This window comes from Dipodomys spectabilis, unplaced genomic scaffold, assembly GCF_019054845.1.
Source record: "Dipodomys spectabilis isolate Male_0828 unplaced genomic scaffold, ASM1905484v1 ptg000178l, whole genome shotgun sequence".
Lineage (NCBI taxonomy): Eukaryota > Metazoa > Chordata > Mammalia > Rodentia > Heteromyidae > Dipodomys > Dipodomys spectabilis.
This window is the reverse complement of record NW_024870855.1, coordinates 12,889,251-12,907,545: the sequence shown is the minus strand read 5'-3', so window position 1 is coordinate 12,907,545 and position 18,295 is coordinate 12,889,251. Positions and strand designations below refer to the sequence as shown.

Genomic DNA, 18,295 nt, shown 5'->3' with positions numbered 1-18,295 from the left:
CTGACATGGAAAAAAATCACCCAAAGGGTAATGTAAGGTCTCTGGAAGAGTTGGGAAGATGAAACAGGCAGAACATATAGCTTTGATGTCTTCAATCCCACCTAAAGATGTCTGCTTCCTCCAGTAGTTCTCAACCCTGGAGACCATTGGTCTACTAGGAAAGTTTCATAAAATCTGCCACTCAATCCCTGCTCCAAGAGCCTTTGGGATAGCTATTTGGATCTCAACCTCGGTATGTTTGCAATGCTCGGTCACTGGACGGGTAGCCAGGGTTAAGAGCTGCTAAATGAACTACCTTTGTTTTCAGCACAAGCCAGAAATAGGCATGCACTATATAATGGTGAGTGATGACCCATGTACAGAATAGTGTGTGCCATGCAGCATACATGTAAAGTAGGCTGTGTAACCGAGGGTGTGTGCACACACCGTACAGTGTCCACACAACTTCAAAATCACCTATGGCACACTTTCTGGAATGTACCCCAATGGAAGGACTGAGGACTAGACTGAAGGTAAGAAGGGTCTTGGGCAGCTGACCACAACTGGTCAGTGCCTGGAAACCTGTTCTGGTCCTTCTGGGTTTGTGCCTAAGGGCCTTGGCTAGGTTCTAAGACCAGAACACAGATCCACAGAGCATCTATGGGGAGAAGTGGGAGAAATTATGGAAGCATCCTGGGCTTGGGGTACTCAGAACTGGGCTGAGATATTTCTGCAAGATCCTCAGGAGATCTTAAGCATCTTCTTGTACTTCCTCTCTGGGTTTCATTCTTTCTTCTGTGAATAAAATAGTAACTGCTTTTCACGAGACTGTGCGGGCCTCAGAAGAGTATAGGGCAGAATATGTACCTGAGGCTCTCTGCCCTGTGCCCAGCATGAAGCAGGTGCTTGGCATAGGATGACCATTACTACACAGCACAGGAAGATCAAAGGTTACCCGGTGCTTCTTAATGGAGCCTTCCCTGCCCTTAATGTTACCACAGTCTTAAAAAAATTCTCCCTGTCTCTCATACAATTCAACTTTACTATAAATAAGAAAGATCTTGTCACACCATGAGGAAATCGCTTACTGGATTTATTTGTGAACATTTGGCCAAAAACACTCCACTTTGATTCACAAAGATCAATTATCAAAAATACACATATGTTGGAAAAGTATGTATATATACATATATATGTACATATATGTATTTCCATTCAGCCACCCAAGGAAAGCACTTGGCCAAATCCAAGTCCACAATTGAAACTAAGCAATGTAAAAGCATGGTAAAAATTAAAAAAAAAAAACACAGTGACCCATCCAGTAATGACCACAGTCACTATAGTCATAGTGCTTCGGAGACATGGATGAGGAAGGTATCTCAGATAACAAGCCAGGGTGGAAGGAGCTCCAGTCCCTGAATTATAACCTTGGTATAATGAGGGGAATGTAGAGAAATTAGGAAACAGTTGGGCACTTCTAATTCTTGAGGCTCTTTGCTTTCATTATGCGGAGTCATAATGATGCTTTAATTTATCCTCACTGGAGGTCTTTGAGATTCTCCCTGTTTGTGCTTTAGCCCACTGGCAAGTCAGCCCTGCAGGTCCACTTCCTGAGGACGGGGGCAGAGAATATACATCCTGAACCCCAGAACACAATCAAGACTGATAACAGTTGGTGCAAAAGAGATATTTAAATGAATGAATAAACTACTTCTCTAAATCACATTCAGTTACCTTCATAAATCTCTCATTTGGAGAATAAATTACTCACTACCAACATATACCAGCTGTAAAATTGTCAATAGAAGCTAATATTTCTCCCTCGTGTCTGCAGGGAGATTTACTGCCTTGTTTGCTTAAGGAGAAAGTCCTTTTCTTCTCAAGTGTCAAGTATAAGGTCTGAGCAAACCTGCCTTACACAAATGACAGCATCTCAGCTCATTTCCACTCTCAACAGTAGTGTGGCACCATTTCCCAGCCCTCCCCAGTGCCTAGCAAACTAGTGAAAAAGAGGAACAATTAGCCTAGACTGAAAAATCAGGTTTATTCTTATCTAAACAATGGCTACCTATCAAATACCCTGTGATATAAAAGAAGATTCCAGAAATATCTCCCTTGAAAAGGAGCTGATTGATTTTAAATTGTGTTTGCCCTGGCATGTACAGCATACAGGGTTCATTCTGCGTCAGTGGAGAAACATTGTATGCAAGCTAACTCTTTCTCATTTGATTTTTCTCATTGACATAGATATTTTTCCATGTATGAGAATGAAGTCTAGAAGTATAAGGCCAGTCCACAGCCCTCAGCCTCTGGTCATTACTAATAAGGCCTATTTTTAGAAGAAACTGGTAAAGATAAAGCACTTCAGGGCTCTGAAGTACTCAATCAAGGCCTAACAATGACTCTGTTTTGACTCAGTCCATATAAGTGACATCCTTCAAAGTGAACTCAAGGTGAAAGTCAGCTTCAGAGACTGCCATTCAGGTCTGCACTATGAAGTTAGTACAAAGTCCTTGAATTGGTGGATGGGAAGTAATCCCTAGGCAGATGGAAGTGTGGAAGGTAGTTAGAAATGCAGGCTATTTAGCATCAGGCTGACAGCAAATCATACAGGAAAGAGCATAGGCTTTCTATCTGCCCCTTGCCAGCTTGAGCAAGCTACTCATCTGCTTGTGCCTCAGTTTCCTAACCTGTGAAATGGACATAATAGTACTTGCCTTGGAGAGTTTGAAGGACTTAATACATGTTAGAAACCTAGCATTTCCCTGAAGTTTGTAGATTTACCATACACATAAAAGTACTTATGGGAAAAAAAAAATATATTAGGGAGATCCACAATCACCATTTTTGAAGCTCTCAATAACTTACAATACATGTAGTTTTTGTTTTGGCAAAAGAAACATAAGCTTTCTATAATGTCTTCGGACCTCAAAGATGGTCGAGTCTCTTCCAAAAAAGCTTCTGGATGTCCGCTTTATCCGTAGTCCCCTAAAACAGGACATACAACAATATTATTGCCAGGCCGCCAACAGGGGGCATGCACACACTCTAGCAGGGAGGAGTTTTAGAAGCAGAGCCTTGTCTACAGCCAGGACTACAGCACAGGCCAGCAGCTGCACATGGGACCAGCTACATCTGCATCAGCCAGCGATGGCAGTACTGTACCTTGTCCTCTAAGGCCACTTCCGGAAAGTAAGGGGGCGGGGACTCTCTGCTCGGAAGTGAGGAGCTGTGCACCACGCCTCCACCGGGAGCCACTGTTTCCCCAGCTCTCCATCACTGACGGCCCACCCATGGAGGTCCACAGGGGCTCACAAACTCCCAATAGATGATGTTGGTGCTAGAAAAAGATCTATGACTTTCCCACATGAAAGTTGAAGTTTCCTGGTGTTGGGGTTCCAGGATGAGCCCGGAGGTAACTTCAGAAAGAGTACAAGCAGTTATTTAGTGATGGCAGGTGGCCACCGTAGGGAGTCATGGTCCTTGCTGGACTTTCCTTCACACCCCATCTTCATATCCCAAAGCCCATTTCTGCCCATGGGTTAGCAGGGGGAAAATAGTACATTTCTGAAAACTATCTGCTAAATCACCAGCATGAACGAATCCCTCAACAAAAACATCTTGCCACACGAGCACAGGTTTTTCAGTTAAAAGTTAATACAACATTAAATCATAGAGGAAAAATAGAAATACTAGAATGATGCGCATCTACATATTCAATATCACTCAAGTAAATGTTAATGGTTTCTATATTTGCTCAGAAATATTTTAAAGGGAATAACACAAGTAGAGTTGCATGACCCACTCTTCTTCCTGTATGATATGTGGGATTTGTGTGTGTGCTTGGCTTCTGCTAAGCAAAATGTTTCCAAGATCCATGGGTGGCGTATCAGATGCCATTCATTTAGAACAGAGATGACATTTTGTCTAGCTGGTGGCCGGGTGACAGAAGTTTAGGTTGTTTCTATGTGTGGACAATCGTGGATGCCAAGTAGTAGACACTTGTGAACAAGTTTTCACAACATTCAGGTTGTATAAACCAAGAGAACTGCTGAGCCAGGAGATTGCTGAGATTGCGTTTGAAGAGGCTCAGAACTTTTCAAAGATGGCTGTGATGTCCTTCATGTAAGGGTTCTAATTCCTCCACGTCAGAGCCAGGACCCATGATGACAGTTTACAGCAGATGTCCCATGATCATACCAAGGACAGCACAGATCAAGTCAGCATCCTCCTGTCCATCCAGGAATAGCAGCTTTCTGTGACCCCTTGGGCTGTAGCCCTCTGCCCCCACACTTCGCATCCTGTATTCAGACTGAGTCCCATGGCCCTGGGCTCTTCTGGTCTCTGTGACTCCTTCCTGATGTTCCTGCTCTGGGTACAGAGCACAGCTGTCCTGTGGACTTTGTGCACACTTTGAGACACATCTGTACAGAACAGCCCTTTGTTTCTGCTTCCCAGAGACATTTGTCTCCAGCACGGCCTTTCAAAAATTACTTCCTTAAGCTGGGTGCAGTGGCTCATACCTACAATCCCAGCTACTCAGGAGGCTGAGATAAAGAGGTTCACAATTCAGGGACAGCCTAGTCAAAATGTTCATTAGACCCCATCTCAACCAGTGAAGTATTTGTGTCAAGTTGTGTACATCTGTCATTCCAGGTAAGTGGGAAGCACAGATGGACCAGTCCAGGGGAAAAGAATGAGACTTTGTTTGAAAAATAACTACTACGGCAACAAAAAGGGGCTTACATAATAGAGTATCTGTCTAGCAAGCACAAAGCCCTGGGTTCAAACCCAAGTGCTGCCAAAAAAATGTTTATTTTTCTATTTTGTCCAACTTCTCATTCACTTAGAGCAGAGGAATTGTGTGTCAAAGAATCAACTTCTTGGGCGATGTTGGTTAGAATTTACAATAGACATTTTCCTCTCTTAGTGACTGAGCTGTTGAACTGTTTGGATCTGGGCACATGGATGATGTTGAAGAAAACAACACCCATGAAAATTCTGACAAGGCCCATATCTGGTACACTGCACAACTGCAGTATTTTTTTAAACAGCTATTTACTGCAAATAGCTAAGAATTGTGTACCTGTGGTGTCAACAAAGGCATCTCTGAGGTGAGGCTGGGAGCAGGCCCTGTCCGGGCCTGGATAGGGAGCTAAATTATGCTACATGAAGTAAGCTGGGTTCAAAGAGACAAAGGGGAAGTGTTTTCTCTCATATGTGGAAGTTAGATCTAAATGACAAACATGTGAAAATACATACAGAGTCATATGCACGTACACCCAAACTGTCTAAAATACATCTACACAAGGGAGGATTGTAATGCAAGGATGTAATGCCTTTGTACAACGAAGTCAGAGGTTAACAAAATGAATATCAGGAAGCTGAAACTTATGTTGTTGGGAAGAGGGAAGGTCAAAGGAGGCGTGAAAATAAATAGAGGCATGGGAGGCGATGTAGTCATCATATCCAATGTACATACCTCAGAACGGAACCAAATTCCCTGATGGGGGGAGTGAGGTAGGGATGGGGGAGAATGATGGGAGGTGGAAGGGTGACACAGATAGAAAGAAAATGAAAACTAAACGAAAATAAATGCCATATTGTCACATACAAGTAAATTGTGACATAGTCCTTGAAATACCAGCCAATCACAGGAATATTTGCTAATTTTGTAACATGGAGGAAATGCTGTGACTTAAGGATGAATTTCAAAAGGAAACAAAACTGCACACAAAGCACAACTTGAGTCTAGGATAGCAAGAAGGAGAGACTGTCTCGGTTAATTAACTGAAGAAAAACATGTTGCTACTATTTCTTCTGTATATTATTAGTATTATTATTATTTCACAATAAACATTTTTCACTTTCTACAACTGTCCTTTCTACCCCCCCCACCCCAAATCAATTGCATTTTTTCCATTAAATTGTAGAAAGGAGTCTAAGCCTAGACATCGACACAGAACCTTACATGAACTACTAAGGCCCAAAGCTATTATCACAAGTGCTTAATCATCTCCCCTACACCCTGGAGGGTACTAGGGTCCTGTGGCCTCTATTTTTCTCAGTAATCTAAACCAGGTGTGTATCTACGCCAACCCTGTGTGAGTACTATGCCAAATTTACCAATATTATTTCTCATCCTCAGGAGAGACAGGTGAGGAACCTATAGCATTAGTGAGGGGCCAGAGACATGGGATGATAAAGAAGTGCATATGTGGTTGCAGAATTTGAACCCCTTCTCTCTCTGTCACCAGAGTGACTAGCATTCTTTATTTTCATCAGTCCTGGGGCTTAAACTCCAGGCCTGGGTGCTGTCCCTGAACTTTGGTGCTCAAGGCTCATACTTTATCACTTTGAGCCACAACACCACTTCCAGTTTTCTGGTGGTTAATTAGAGATAAGAGTCTCACAGACTTTCTGCCCAGGCTGGCTTTAAACCATGATCCTTAGATCTCAGCCTTCTGAGTAGCTAGGATGACAGGCACAAGCCACCAGCACTCGGTTTCCCATTCTTCCCTCTGTCTGCCAATGCTCCCAGAGCTGGACCAGGTGACTAGCAAAAAGGACCTGAATCCTGTTCTTTCTCCCACTGGATGGGAGACATCATAGGCCAACTATAGAACTGCTAGACCATTGCTAGAAGAACCTCATAACATGGACAACCAAGATGGGGTATACTACATAAAGAACTGGCAAGGATCTGTTCATCAACTCCTGCATTCAGCTCTGATGCCAGATGTTCACTCACCTGGCAAGGTCAGACGACTTGAGCTGGTGCTGGGGGCCGGCGAGCCCTGAGAATGTTTCTTTGCACCTGTGAAGAGGAAAGAAAGGATAAGGGGAAGTAAAATTTTGGATTGATGTGGATAGGCCAGTGTTCACCTGACCTGTCGTCGGATATCCTAAAAGTGTGGGTCTAAAAATAACCTTTAGTAGAAGGCCGTGGAACATGGATGCGATGGTTCCTGCAAGCCAGGAGGCCAGCCTCCATTTTTGGGTGGGGGATTGTACTAGATTGGCTGGGCTGGAAGATTGGGACACTGGGACCAGTGCCCCTGCACAAGAGGAGCCTCCTACATGTGCCACTCCCTGGGCCTGAAGTAGACATCATGGCGGAAGATGGCTAAGCAGGGATGGGAAGTCTGGTTCTTGAATGGAAGACTCAGGGCTGTGTCCCTGCTTTGCCTAACAGCCTCTCTTTGCTATTTGCCCTGGATCGCTCAGTGGTTCCTGTCCTCTTCTGAAACACGAGGGAAATACAATGACTTCATCCATTTCAGGTCAGGATCATAGAAACAGAGGTATGTGAGAGGACTGGAGAGCTGGGAGAGGGGGAACACAGTGGCTAGGGGAGGAGGTCTATGTTCCCTAGTAGCCAGCAAGGAATGCTTGTTAGGAGGGGCTCTGGGTTCAAAGCTGTGGTTTAATTGGGTCATAGGAGATGAAAAGGACTCCAGCTCGGTAAACAGAGGGAAAAACCAAGGGGAAAAGGGATGTTCTATAAAAGTGTTCATATTTTATATATATATATATATATATATATATATATATATATGTATATATAGTGTAAGTTACATGTACATACATAAGGACATATAGACATATTTATTTATATACACAGACATGTATATACATATATTTGATAAATTTATAAATATATTTCATTCATTCATTCATTTATTATCTTGCCATCCAGATTGAGTGGGAAGAGCCTGGAGTGAGGAATCTAACAACCCAGCCAGATGGAGACAGAACTCCACACAAGTCAATGTTATTGCTCTGATGAACCCCAGGCCACTTCCCTAACTTGTAGAGGTTGACTCTGTCTTCAGAAGCCCTGTGAGGGCGCACACATGTTTCTCCATCAGCACAGGGGGCTTGGGGTCTAAGCATGGCTGCATCTGTTTCAGTATCAGGGGTGATGTAACTCCAGCCTCCGGGGCCTCCTCTGGGACATGGAGGCAGAACTTCTGGGCCCCCAAGGAGTGGAGCCAGAGCCTGGCACATTAGGTAGGTACCCAGGGGAATCTAATGACCAGTAATCTAAGAATGTGCCATAAACACCAGAAGACGTAACATTTGCCCAATGTGACACAGCAACACAGCCAGGGCCAGCCAGCCCTCTGCACAAGATCGCTGTGTACTGTTCACACTGGAAGCACAGTCACTCAGTAGGTGCTGCTCTGCACAGGTGCTGATCAGTATATCCGAACAAAGTGCCCAGGATGCTGTTCACCTTGTGTCTCCACAAAGTGTCATGTGAGTTCTGTTCACACAGTACCTACACAAAGCACCCAGTGGGTGCTGCTCACACAGTATCTATACAAAGCACCCAGAGGGTATTGTTCATACAGAACCTTCACAAAGCACTCAGTGGATGCTGTCCATACAATATCTACACACCCAGTGAGTGCTGTTCACACAGTACCTACACAAAGCACCCTGTGAGTGAGTCACCCTGGTAAGAAATTTGAACTCATACCCATAGTTCTTGACTAAAGTTCCTCCGAAGTCTTTTAGTTAAGGCCAAGAAATGAGAATGACATTAGCCAGTGGCCCAGGAAAATGAATCTATCATTCCACTGAGTGAGAAGAAAATCAGAGAGGTGAATATTATAGAAATGTGTGTGTGTACATGTGTGTGTATAACACACATATAATTGTGTGATGGAATCCATTGAAAACCCATAAAAAGAAGGGAGTAATTATGAGTTACATCACATGAGTAGATTTGGGTCATATACATTATATGTACGTATGTAAATAAATTTAAACTATTAAAATATTTAAAGTGGGGGGTACATTTAAATCTAGATGGTGACTGAGAAGAAATTCTGTATTTCCTAGCATGCATGAGGTCTTGGGTTCCATTGTGGCACAGGAAATAAGGAGGGGAGAGGAGAAGGAAGAGGAGGTAAGGAGGAAATAAAAGCCAAGCCTAGTCATTTCTTTTTGTCCATCTAGTAGAAGATCAGGTGGTCAGTCCTCTTCCATAAATGCTCTTAGGAAGCCCTGTGGGCTTGCTGACTACTTTAAAGGTGCTCAGCCACTGCAAGCTTTAGCTTTCACCTGTGGCCACATTCACCCCCTGCTGGGAATCCACAGGACTTCTTCAAAAGGGGCAGCTTGGTGGTTCCTCGGCTCAGGAGGCCTGGCCTTCCCCTGCTCCCTGGGCAGACATGGAGGGAGGAACTTCCAGGCTGAGCTGGTGATGAGAGATCTGTGTTTCTCTGTGCCTTTGGCAGAGTTCCCAGTGTGTCCCCATCCTCCTCCCACCAACCTGTCTTTATTAACAGAGGCAGACAGAGACACTGAGACAGCCTGGTGTGACTTCTCCAGACTTGGATATCACCTAGCACCACATGGGTGGGTTGTACCTGACCTGGTATGCTACTCTTGAGTTTCTGTGCAGAAGGAAGGAAGTGCATGTGCATGGCTGCGCACATGCATGCATGTGTGTGTACATAGTAGGTGGCATGGCTCAAGTAGTAGAGCACTAGCTAAGAAAGCATGACAAGGCCTTGAGTTCAAACCCCAGTACTGTGAAAGAAAGGAAGAAAGGAAGGAAGGAAGGAAGAGAGGGAAGGAAGACAAGGAAGGAAGGAAGGAAGGAAGGAAGGAAGGAAGGAAGGAAGGAAGGAAGGAAGGAAGGAAGAAGGGAAGGAAGGAAGGAGGGAAGGAAGGAAGGAGGGAAGGAAGGAAGAAGGGAAGGAAGGAAGAAGGGAAGGAAGGAAGGAGGGAAGGAAGGAAGGAAGGAAGGAAGGAGGGAAGGAAGGATTGATTTTGCTTTGGGCCAGGAGAAGTCACAGAGAATTTGGAGGAATTCAGACCACCTGTAATTTCCAAAGCATTGCTTTTCATGAGTACATGAGTAAGGTCTGCACATATAATTTGCAGGCAATATGAGGTCTGGTATGTGGTATTTTCCCTCCACAGCACCACGCAGCCTCTGTACTGCTGTGGTTGCTTTGGTGTGACATATCTGTCCATCCCAAAGAACAATGGTGGAAATCACAAGAGCTATTCAGACATGCACTTTGTCTGCTATTTGAATAGGGCTGTTCTGACATCTGAATGTGCTTGGAATTCAGAACCCCCAGAAAAGGTTTGACCTAGTTGACCTTTGACCTAGTAACTGTACATCCACAGATTTGTTCAACTTCGCTACTCAGAAATAAGATAAAATCTAAAATTCAAAGATCTTCATATCTATTATTTTTAAGAGCAAAATCACAAAGAAAAGCACCTAACCTAATTTCCTCTGACGAGAGAGATGTGGGTAATAGCCTGTGCTGGATCCACAGACTGAAATACTGTGCTGTGCTGCTACTGAATTCTATTCATGGGGTTTGGAAAACAGAAAAAAAAATGTTTACTACCTAATGTCAGGTGAATGGGCCAAAATGCAAAATTCACTATCCTGTATGGCCTTAACTTTGTAAACCCTAACACATAAGTAAACCCTAAGTAAACACAGCGTGTTGACCTACTAATTGTGGGATGGAGTTATACAAGTTATTTTAAGTTTTTTTTTAATGGTCTGACAACAGCAATGCTGTTATAGTACAATCAGATCCCACAGTGTGGAGGTGGGTTCTGAAAAGCTGTGTTTTTCAAAATGGGTAACAATCAAGCACAGGTACTGTGCAAGATCCACCCGCCCCACCCCTTCTCCCACCCCCATCTCCATCCTATTCCTACCCTGCTGCCAACCCTGCCCCTACAACCTCACATCTAGGAGGTTGGTTGGAAGGAAATAGGCCCAGGCCCCACAGTATATAAGCCAACTGCATCCTACTCAAAGGGCATGACTATTTCCTAGCCAGACTCCTGCAGGCTAGGAAACTATTTCTAACTGTCGGCCTTTGGGAAAAAGGAAAAAGAAAAAAAATGGAATTAGATAGCTAGCTTCTTAGGACTGTAAAATCCTATCGTGGTGAACCATGAAAATATCCCTGGGAGGGCAGCCTGGCCCTCTGAAAGCTTCTCTACATTGGAGGAGGAGTTTCTGAAAACTCATCTAACTCATCCCTCATTCTCAAAGAATGATATGGAGCCAGGGACCAGTGGCTCAACCCTGTAATCCTGGCTACTTGGGAGTCTGAGAGTAGAAAGACTCTGGTTCGGGGTGGGCCAGGACAGAAAAAGTTCCTTTTTAATGAAGAGCTGGTAAGTGGAGTGTGAATGTTAGTACCCTAAGCTTCATGAGAGGCCAAGAAAAAGAGGATTATAGTTCCAGCCTAGCCAGACAGAAAGGTCCTGGAGATTGTCTCCATGAGGGAAGCTGGCTGCAGCAGCATGCATCTGTGACACTGGCAACTACAGGAAGCGTAAAGTTGGTGGAGGCCTAGCAATGAGACCCTATCCTAAAAGTAACTGGTATGAAACAGGGCTGGAGGCATGGCTCAGCAGTATCATCCCACCTGGCAAGTATGAGACGTTGAGTTTGAACTTCAAAACTAGTCCCAAACTAGAAATGAAACATGATTCTGTCACCCTCTGTGAATATCTACTGTGTTTAGCAAAAGTGCTTGGTCCCTGGATTTGATGGAAGGGGGGTGGTCTTTGGGGAGCATTTTGCTCCTTCTCTGGAAACAGAGTGTGGGAAATTAGGGGGAAAAAAACAACCTTTTCATTTTGCAAACTCTAGTGCAAAGTGTTCGTTTGGTAGTGAGAACATACAAGCACTTGTCCTGTGAGATGCTGAGGGGGAGTTACACACTGAGGGATCCGGAGGCTCCTTTGTGCAGTAAGGATTTACAATGGTCTACTGTCAACTGCCCAGGAGGGGCTTAGCTCTATTTGCTTCCCATAAAGCCCTGAGACTTGATTTTGAGTCATAGCTTTGACAAAAGTGAGTCATGAGAACACGCCTCCTTCACTGACCACTCCCTGTCTTCCTCTATGAAGAAACCGAAGTGTTCTTGGTGGAATCCAGGGATTTCCCACAAATCCAGCTTCAAAGTCTAGAGCTGAGGAGATGAGGTGATCCTCCATAAGGGCAGAGCAGCCAAACAAGGGAAAATCTTGGACCACAAGCACAGTGCTCTCAGCTGAGTGAGGAGGATGACAAAATCACAGTAGCTGCAGTTGGTCCACCTGCTGAGCCCCTGACTGACAGGCCTGGCCCTGGACATTCTTTTAAGGCTGTCTTCCTCACCTGGCCTGGCCTCTAGCTCCTCCCCATGTCCCAGCTGCACTGAAGAAGCTTTGCTTAGCTTTGTTTAGCTTTTCCATTGCACGGTGTTTCTGTGTTGCCCACAAGATAGTGCAACAGATCCAGGTCAGGGAAATGATGTGGCAATGACAGAAACATGGAGAGGAGATGGGAAGGACAGAAATGGGGCAAGGAAACCTAGACCAGATGGGGTTAGGAGGAGGACCCCACCAGGGGCAGGCACAGAATGGGTAGCGACTTAGCTGGGCTCTACAGATGAAAACTGACAGGAGATTTCTAAAGACCTATCAGATAAGACTTATGGTTATGTATGTCTACTGTGCAGTGGCATATGACCATGTATCTGTGTCATCACACACATGCACACATATTCAAAGACATGGACAACCATACAGAAATCCCTCCTCCTAGATTAGGACATAAGGGCAAAGATTATTTAAAGATGGGCACCTCCTGAGCAAGCTAATTAAAAGTAATCTCACAACCACTGGGTTGTAATGGGCACCATAATCTGATGGATTTACAGCATAGATCAGACCCATGGTGCTGAATGACAGTGGGCCAGGAACTGCAGGATATCAAACTCAACCACATGGCCAGGATGAAAGCCACCTAGGGCCTGTTACAGCCAGTATTTGCTCCAGTACGGGGTGAAGTGGCCCCTGGGAAAACTGACCAACTGCACCTTGAGTGAGGGAGGGACTTCACCAATCATTTCAGTTCCCCAGCTCTGCTCTGGCACTTAGGCTACTCATTACTGAAGCCACTACATGGGCAGTGTTATGCTGACACTGGGGGTTAGAGTACACGGGAATTCATCTCACATGTGTCTGCCAACAGTTTTAAAGAAAAATAAATAGGATGGGGGGTTGCTTAAGGAAAGAAGAAATTAATATGCCATTTGACCTTCTGAGCCTTTCAATCCAGATCTGCACTCTACCCACCCTTGTTTAATACAAGCAAGAAGCTCTCTCAGTGAAAAAAGGCTTGCTCGCTGCAGACTTCCCTGGAGGAGATTTACCATTCTCAGATGCCCCTCGAGGCCCCTAGAGACATCTGCTTTTCTGACCCCAAGGAGAGGAACCGTGGTGACCAGCAGTGCGTTTTAATGACAGGAAACCATAAAAACCGAAATCTGGCCTTCAGGTAATTAATTGTGTTTCTTGATGTCCACAGGCATATTTTATAGGAATATTGTTATTGTTCATTATGATTTTTTTCATGTTGTCCATTTCTTCTGTAATAATGAGGCTTTTAATCATGGGGTCACTGTGGATGAATTACATGCAGTTTTCTATTTCATTCAGTAATAGGAGCCAGTATAACAAGGTGATTGTAACACTGTGCTGGGTGGCATTCGTTCTTGCCAGGTGCTGAACCCATTACATTTGTGGTACAGAACTATGCAATAATGTGTGTGTGTGTGTGTGTGTGTGTGTGTGTGTGTGTGTGTGTGTGTGTGTGTGCTGTGCACACAGATCCTGTCTACTGTGCCATCCGTCTTAATTTTTAAAGTTTCAACTTGGCATCTGAATGAATCCACTGATATTTTTTTCATACAGATCAATGTCATCATCTCTTTGGGTATTCTCAGATCAATTCTGTTCCATTGCTATGACTTTTTTCCCTTAAGTTAAACATCCTTGGGAAAATTTAAAGACACTTTTCTTAAACTTGGCCGTGACACTTTCTACCAAAATACCTGCCGTTTCTCACCTCCTCTTAGAATAAGCTATTGGTATGTAACCAGGGTGTGTCTGCCCACACTTAAAACATAAGCTCATGAACATTAAGTGATGTGTTCTGTGCAGAGGAGATGCTGAGTACATTTTCAGTGAATTTGATTTTGGTTTGCATTCCCAAGTGAACAGTAGAATTCCAACTGACAATTCTGTATGTGTTTCCTGGATACTGGCTGAGTTCCAGGCAGTACTATCCTGTCAGCAACTCAAAATCAGGAGAGCAAAGCCCACAAAATGGGAGAAAAATACAGTGTTGTAAGGGTCTGCATCCCTCTTTACCTGAGATACAGGTCTCCACATTCAAGATTTTAATCTCAAATCTTCTCTTTGTGATTTTTTTCTTTTGTTTATCCCCAAACTCTACAAGGAACATTACAGAGAAATTTTCCATTGTCTAAGTGTCTGCTCAGACATTAAGAAAGACAAGATACAAGTATACTGCATGTTTTGTCTGTCTACCTACTCAACCTTTTCCTTCCCACCATCTCCACAAGAGCTCCTCAGGAGAAGAGGCCTGTCCTCTCTCACCTCATGGCAATGTTGCTAAAGGATGTGGAAAGCATGATACAAAGTCAGAAGTTCTGTGAATGCATCAGATACATGCTTAGTATAAGTTTTCTGTTCACGTGTCAGCTCTGTTTTGGGATCCTTTTTGACATTTGAGACAGCTCTTTTTAAAAGCTCAAATATGAAATGGACAGTGGAAGAAAGTCCACTTCAATGAATGGGTTAAAAATAAGCTTCTCTTTTGCTGCCACAAGGTCTTTAGGCTCATAGCCCAGGCAAGGTAGGCATGAATAAAAGATGCAACGTGGACTTCCCTAAGAATAAGTCATTATGCTACCAAATCATAAAGCTGTAGGGCTATTTAGTGACCCAAACTCAAGGGTTCTCACAGGATTGTGCAGAGCCTGTGATTGGTTGGTTAGAAGTGAGGATGTCCCCACTGCCATCTGCATACTGTGCCCTCATAGAATGTATAGGTTTTTCTAGCCAGAGGCCCCAGCTAGTGCAAAGAACAATGTGAGTCCCACATGGCTGCCCATCTCTGAGGAGCAGTTTCAAGTGGGAAGAAAAGACCCCAGGAAATGAGTGATGGCTTTGGAAATGTTCTCCCAACCAGGCTGATTCAGAACAATGATTTTAATGTTTGTTATGTCCAGTATCATTTCACAGCATAATAGCACATTGGTACTTTTTAAAAAAACAACTTCACATTTTTACCCAATACACCTTCAAAAACACTTTTAAAAGGCTTCAAACTAACAGTGAGGTACACAGAGATCTTTTTTTTTCCTGCTCTGTTTTAAGCGAAATTTTCCTTCCATGTTTTTCCTGCTGATTAACAACTTAAAGCAAATGAGAAATATTTCCATCTAATGGCTATATTCCTGTTTCTTTTGCAAATGCTTGGTTTTGCTTGCTAGGTTATAAAATGGAAGCTGTAGACATTCTACTTTGGCTGAAAAGCTCCACATACAAAAATACAAGATAGAAACAAGGTGAGAGATGCAGGTTCCGCTGACATACATGTGGTTATATTTAGTCATATACAGAACCATGCCACCTCTTACAGCATGGTTTGCAGTCTGATGTCTCCTAGACATGAGCTTATGCACAGTTGGCACAGTGTAAATTTCTGAGTCAGTCACAACATGTAAAACTTTGGAGAGACTTCCAGAAAATTCTAGATATCTGGGACTCCCATTCCCATGTACCACCAAGCCAATAAGCAGCAGATGGTGGGCTGTTGGCTTCTCTCAACAATACCCATCCTCATCAGTTTCTTACAGTCTCTACTCTTCCATGCTGTCTCCCAGAGACCAGAGCCTGTGGTGAGGTATCATGTACCACCTGGTTGAGATAATGCATGGCTTATTTGAGTCACACACTTTGATCTCCTGGGCTGCTGAAGTCATCTCATTTATTTACTGTGGTCCCTATTAGCAAAAATGAGACCCACAGAAATATAGATCTTTTATTTTGAGATCCTATATAAAACCAATAAAAGAAACCTGAGCTGCATCAGCACACAGTTGTGCAAGCTATGCAACCACCTTCTTCACAACTATGGCTGTAGAATATTCCAGAGAGCCAAGCACCTCAGAGATGTATCTGTCCATCTGAAAACACCAATATTTTACCTTACCAATGCAGAGGTGTTTAAATAACTGGCTTTTGTTCTCTTAATGTGGAAATTAAATCTGGAAGCTGACTGCCTGGCTTCTCTTCCTATTCTTTTTTTTCTCTTCCTATTCTTAATCCTACTCCCTGTCGTTTCCTCTTGGGAAGGACTAAAGCTTTAAAGTAACAGGGTAAAGTTCACTTTTATCAAAGCAGTCCACTGATGTCCACAGGAGCACACTTGCCTTGCACTCCCCTTTTAATTTGGCTCTGGGGGTGATGCCATTCCTATCTTCCCTGCTATGCCTACAATTTTTATTTTCTACTCGAGCTATTACTCAGCTCGTATCTGATATCATAAAGGACTCACTAGAGTGAAAAGAATGTTCACACTTACATTCCTGATGCTACTTCCCTTATCATTTCCCTGAATAAAAATGATATTCAAAAGAAGAGCAACCACCATTGGTGAACTCTCCATCACCTCTTACTTATAGAAACTACCCACCAAAAACAATGGCCCTACCCCCTGCCAGTGTGGCTAGGAGCCAGTATGTTCAAGCTTACAGTCCTGAATGTACAATAAAATAACACAAGCATCAAGCACATGCCTCCGTGGCACAGAGCCCCCCTTTTCAAAAGGCCAACAGAATTTCATGTTATTCAAATGGGAGAAAGCATATGAACATTTTTTTAAATTGAAAAGAAATTGGGGGTGAGGTGGGGGAATAAATGTTCCTGACTCAGGAAAGAGCCAGAAATTGGAATCATCATTCTAGCTGTGGTGAAGGCCAGCCTGGCTGTATCCAAGATTAGCAGCCAGGGCAAAAATAACCATGTTAACAGCCTTGATGGTGACCAGGCGCGAGTCCCTGTGGGTGGCTTTTCTCGTCTCTCCTAGCATATCCCAGATGTCCAGTCTCACCGGCCCGGACAGGTGCAGGGATGCCAGGTGGCTGGCATAGGGTACTCAGGAAGTCCCTTCACATTTTATTTCTTGGTTTATGCAAAAATACTCAAGTGGTTTGATCTGCTCAGGGGACAAATCCCCAGAATTCTAAGTCCTCAAGCAAACCTCTCAAAAGTCATCCCCAAGGAGGAGATGGCATGAGTGAGAGAAGGCCAAATGTGTGTGGAGGGGGCAGGGGGGGGTTGTGCTCGAAAGTTGTACACCTTCTCCACACAGGGTCTTTGTGGAAGAAGGAGGAGGAGGAGGAGGAGAATGAAGAAGCTAAGATGATGCAAAACATTGGCAGCCTCTTTTAGTGTATGGGAGATCTTTTCTACTCTTCTGAATCTGAAAAAAAGAAAAAGAAAAAGAAAAGTGTCAATGCTGCCTCTCCCCCTCCACCCACCTGCTCTCAGGGAAGAAAAAGTCAGGGAGGGGCAGAAAATTGGGGGGCCAATTAAACATTTCAAGACTGGTCATGACTATCTCTTTTGCAAAGAAATTTGTTCTTTCCATAAGAAGAAAATCCTAGTGGAGAATTTGAAACACTGGTACGTTTGATGTATTTGGTTTAAATTGTATGGTGAAGGCTTTGGTTCAGGCACTTGGATATTGCATCACGTTATTTGCATTCAAGATCAGAATATTTGCCACCCTGATCAACTTGCCTCCATGACCAGTGGGATTCAAAGAAATTGGCTTCATCTAACCCCAACTATATCCATGTTGATTCTCTCTTAGAATTCTTTTGCCCCACCCAAAGAAGCTTCCCAGAGACATTGAAAACAAGACACGTCCCAGCCAAACTCATTATGCAGGTGAGACACTCTCCCAAATTCTCCACAGGACCCAGAGTGAGAGGTAGAGGAGGAAGATGCATGGAGAAATAGCACAAGAAGCTCTGCAATTCACCATTCCTTCTCTCCTTTCATACAACACTGCAATTCACCATTCCTTAGGTTAAAAGCTCCCTTCTGTGCAGGGCAATGGCAGTGAAGAGGTTAACATCACCAAAGGTGTTCCAGGTCATTTCAGGACAAGGAAAGTTTTCCACTCAACTTTAAAGACTAAGAGCCTCTCCTAAAAAAAGACTTAGCTGAAATTAGGCAGAAAACTCGTAAAAAAACAGGTGACCCCCTCAGATCTGTTGTAATTACAGTTGATTTGCAATTTTCCAGGGGCCATTGATCCAGGCCTCCTGAGGCTCCTATCTTTATCTGGGTGCTCTGATGTTTCCTTGTGTCTACCCTCTATTAGCACCTCCCCAATTTAGAAGACATTGGAGGAAAGAAAATCTTCGGACCACTCATCCCTTTCTAA

The 18,295-nt window shown here is 43.8% G+C and overlaps 1 protein-coding gene across 8 annotated transcripts in view; it reads right to left on the bottom strand.

Annotated features, from left to right (window-relative positions):
* Pde1c (phosphodiesterase 1C) overlaps window positions 1-18,295 on the bottom strand; it is a 253,566-nt gene that overhangs the window by 9,262 nt on the left and 226,009 nt on the right. For 4 of the 8 annotated variants that reach the window (XM_042695103.1, XM_042695104.1, XM_042695108.1 and 1 more), the window contains one exon: window positions 6,731-6,796. In XM_042695103.1, the coding sequence (XP_042551037.1) occupies window positions 6,731-6,796 (66 nt within the window). Of the gene's footprint in view, window positions 1-2,697; window positions 2,968-6,730; window positions 6,797-16,759; window positions 17,324-18,295 lie in introns of those variants that run through there. The other 4 variants (XR_006149805.1, XM_042695106.1, XM_042695105.1 and 1 more) reach the window with 4 other exon arrangements.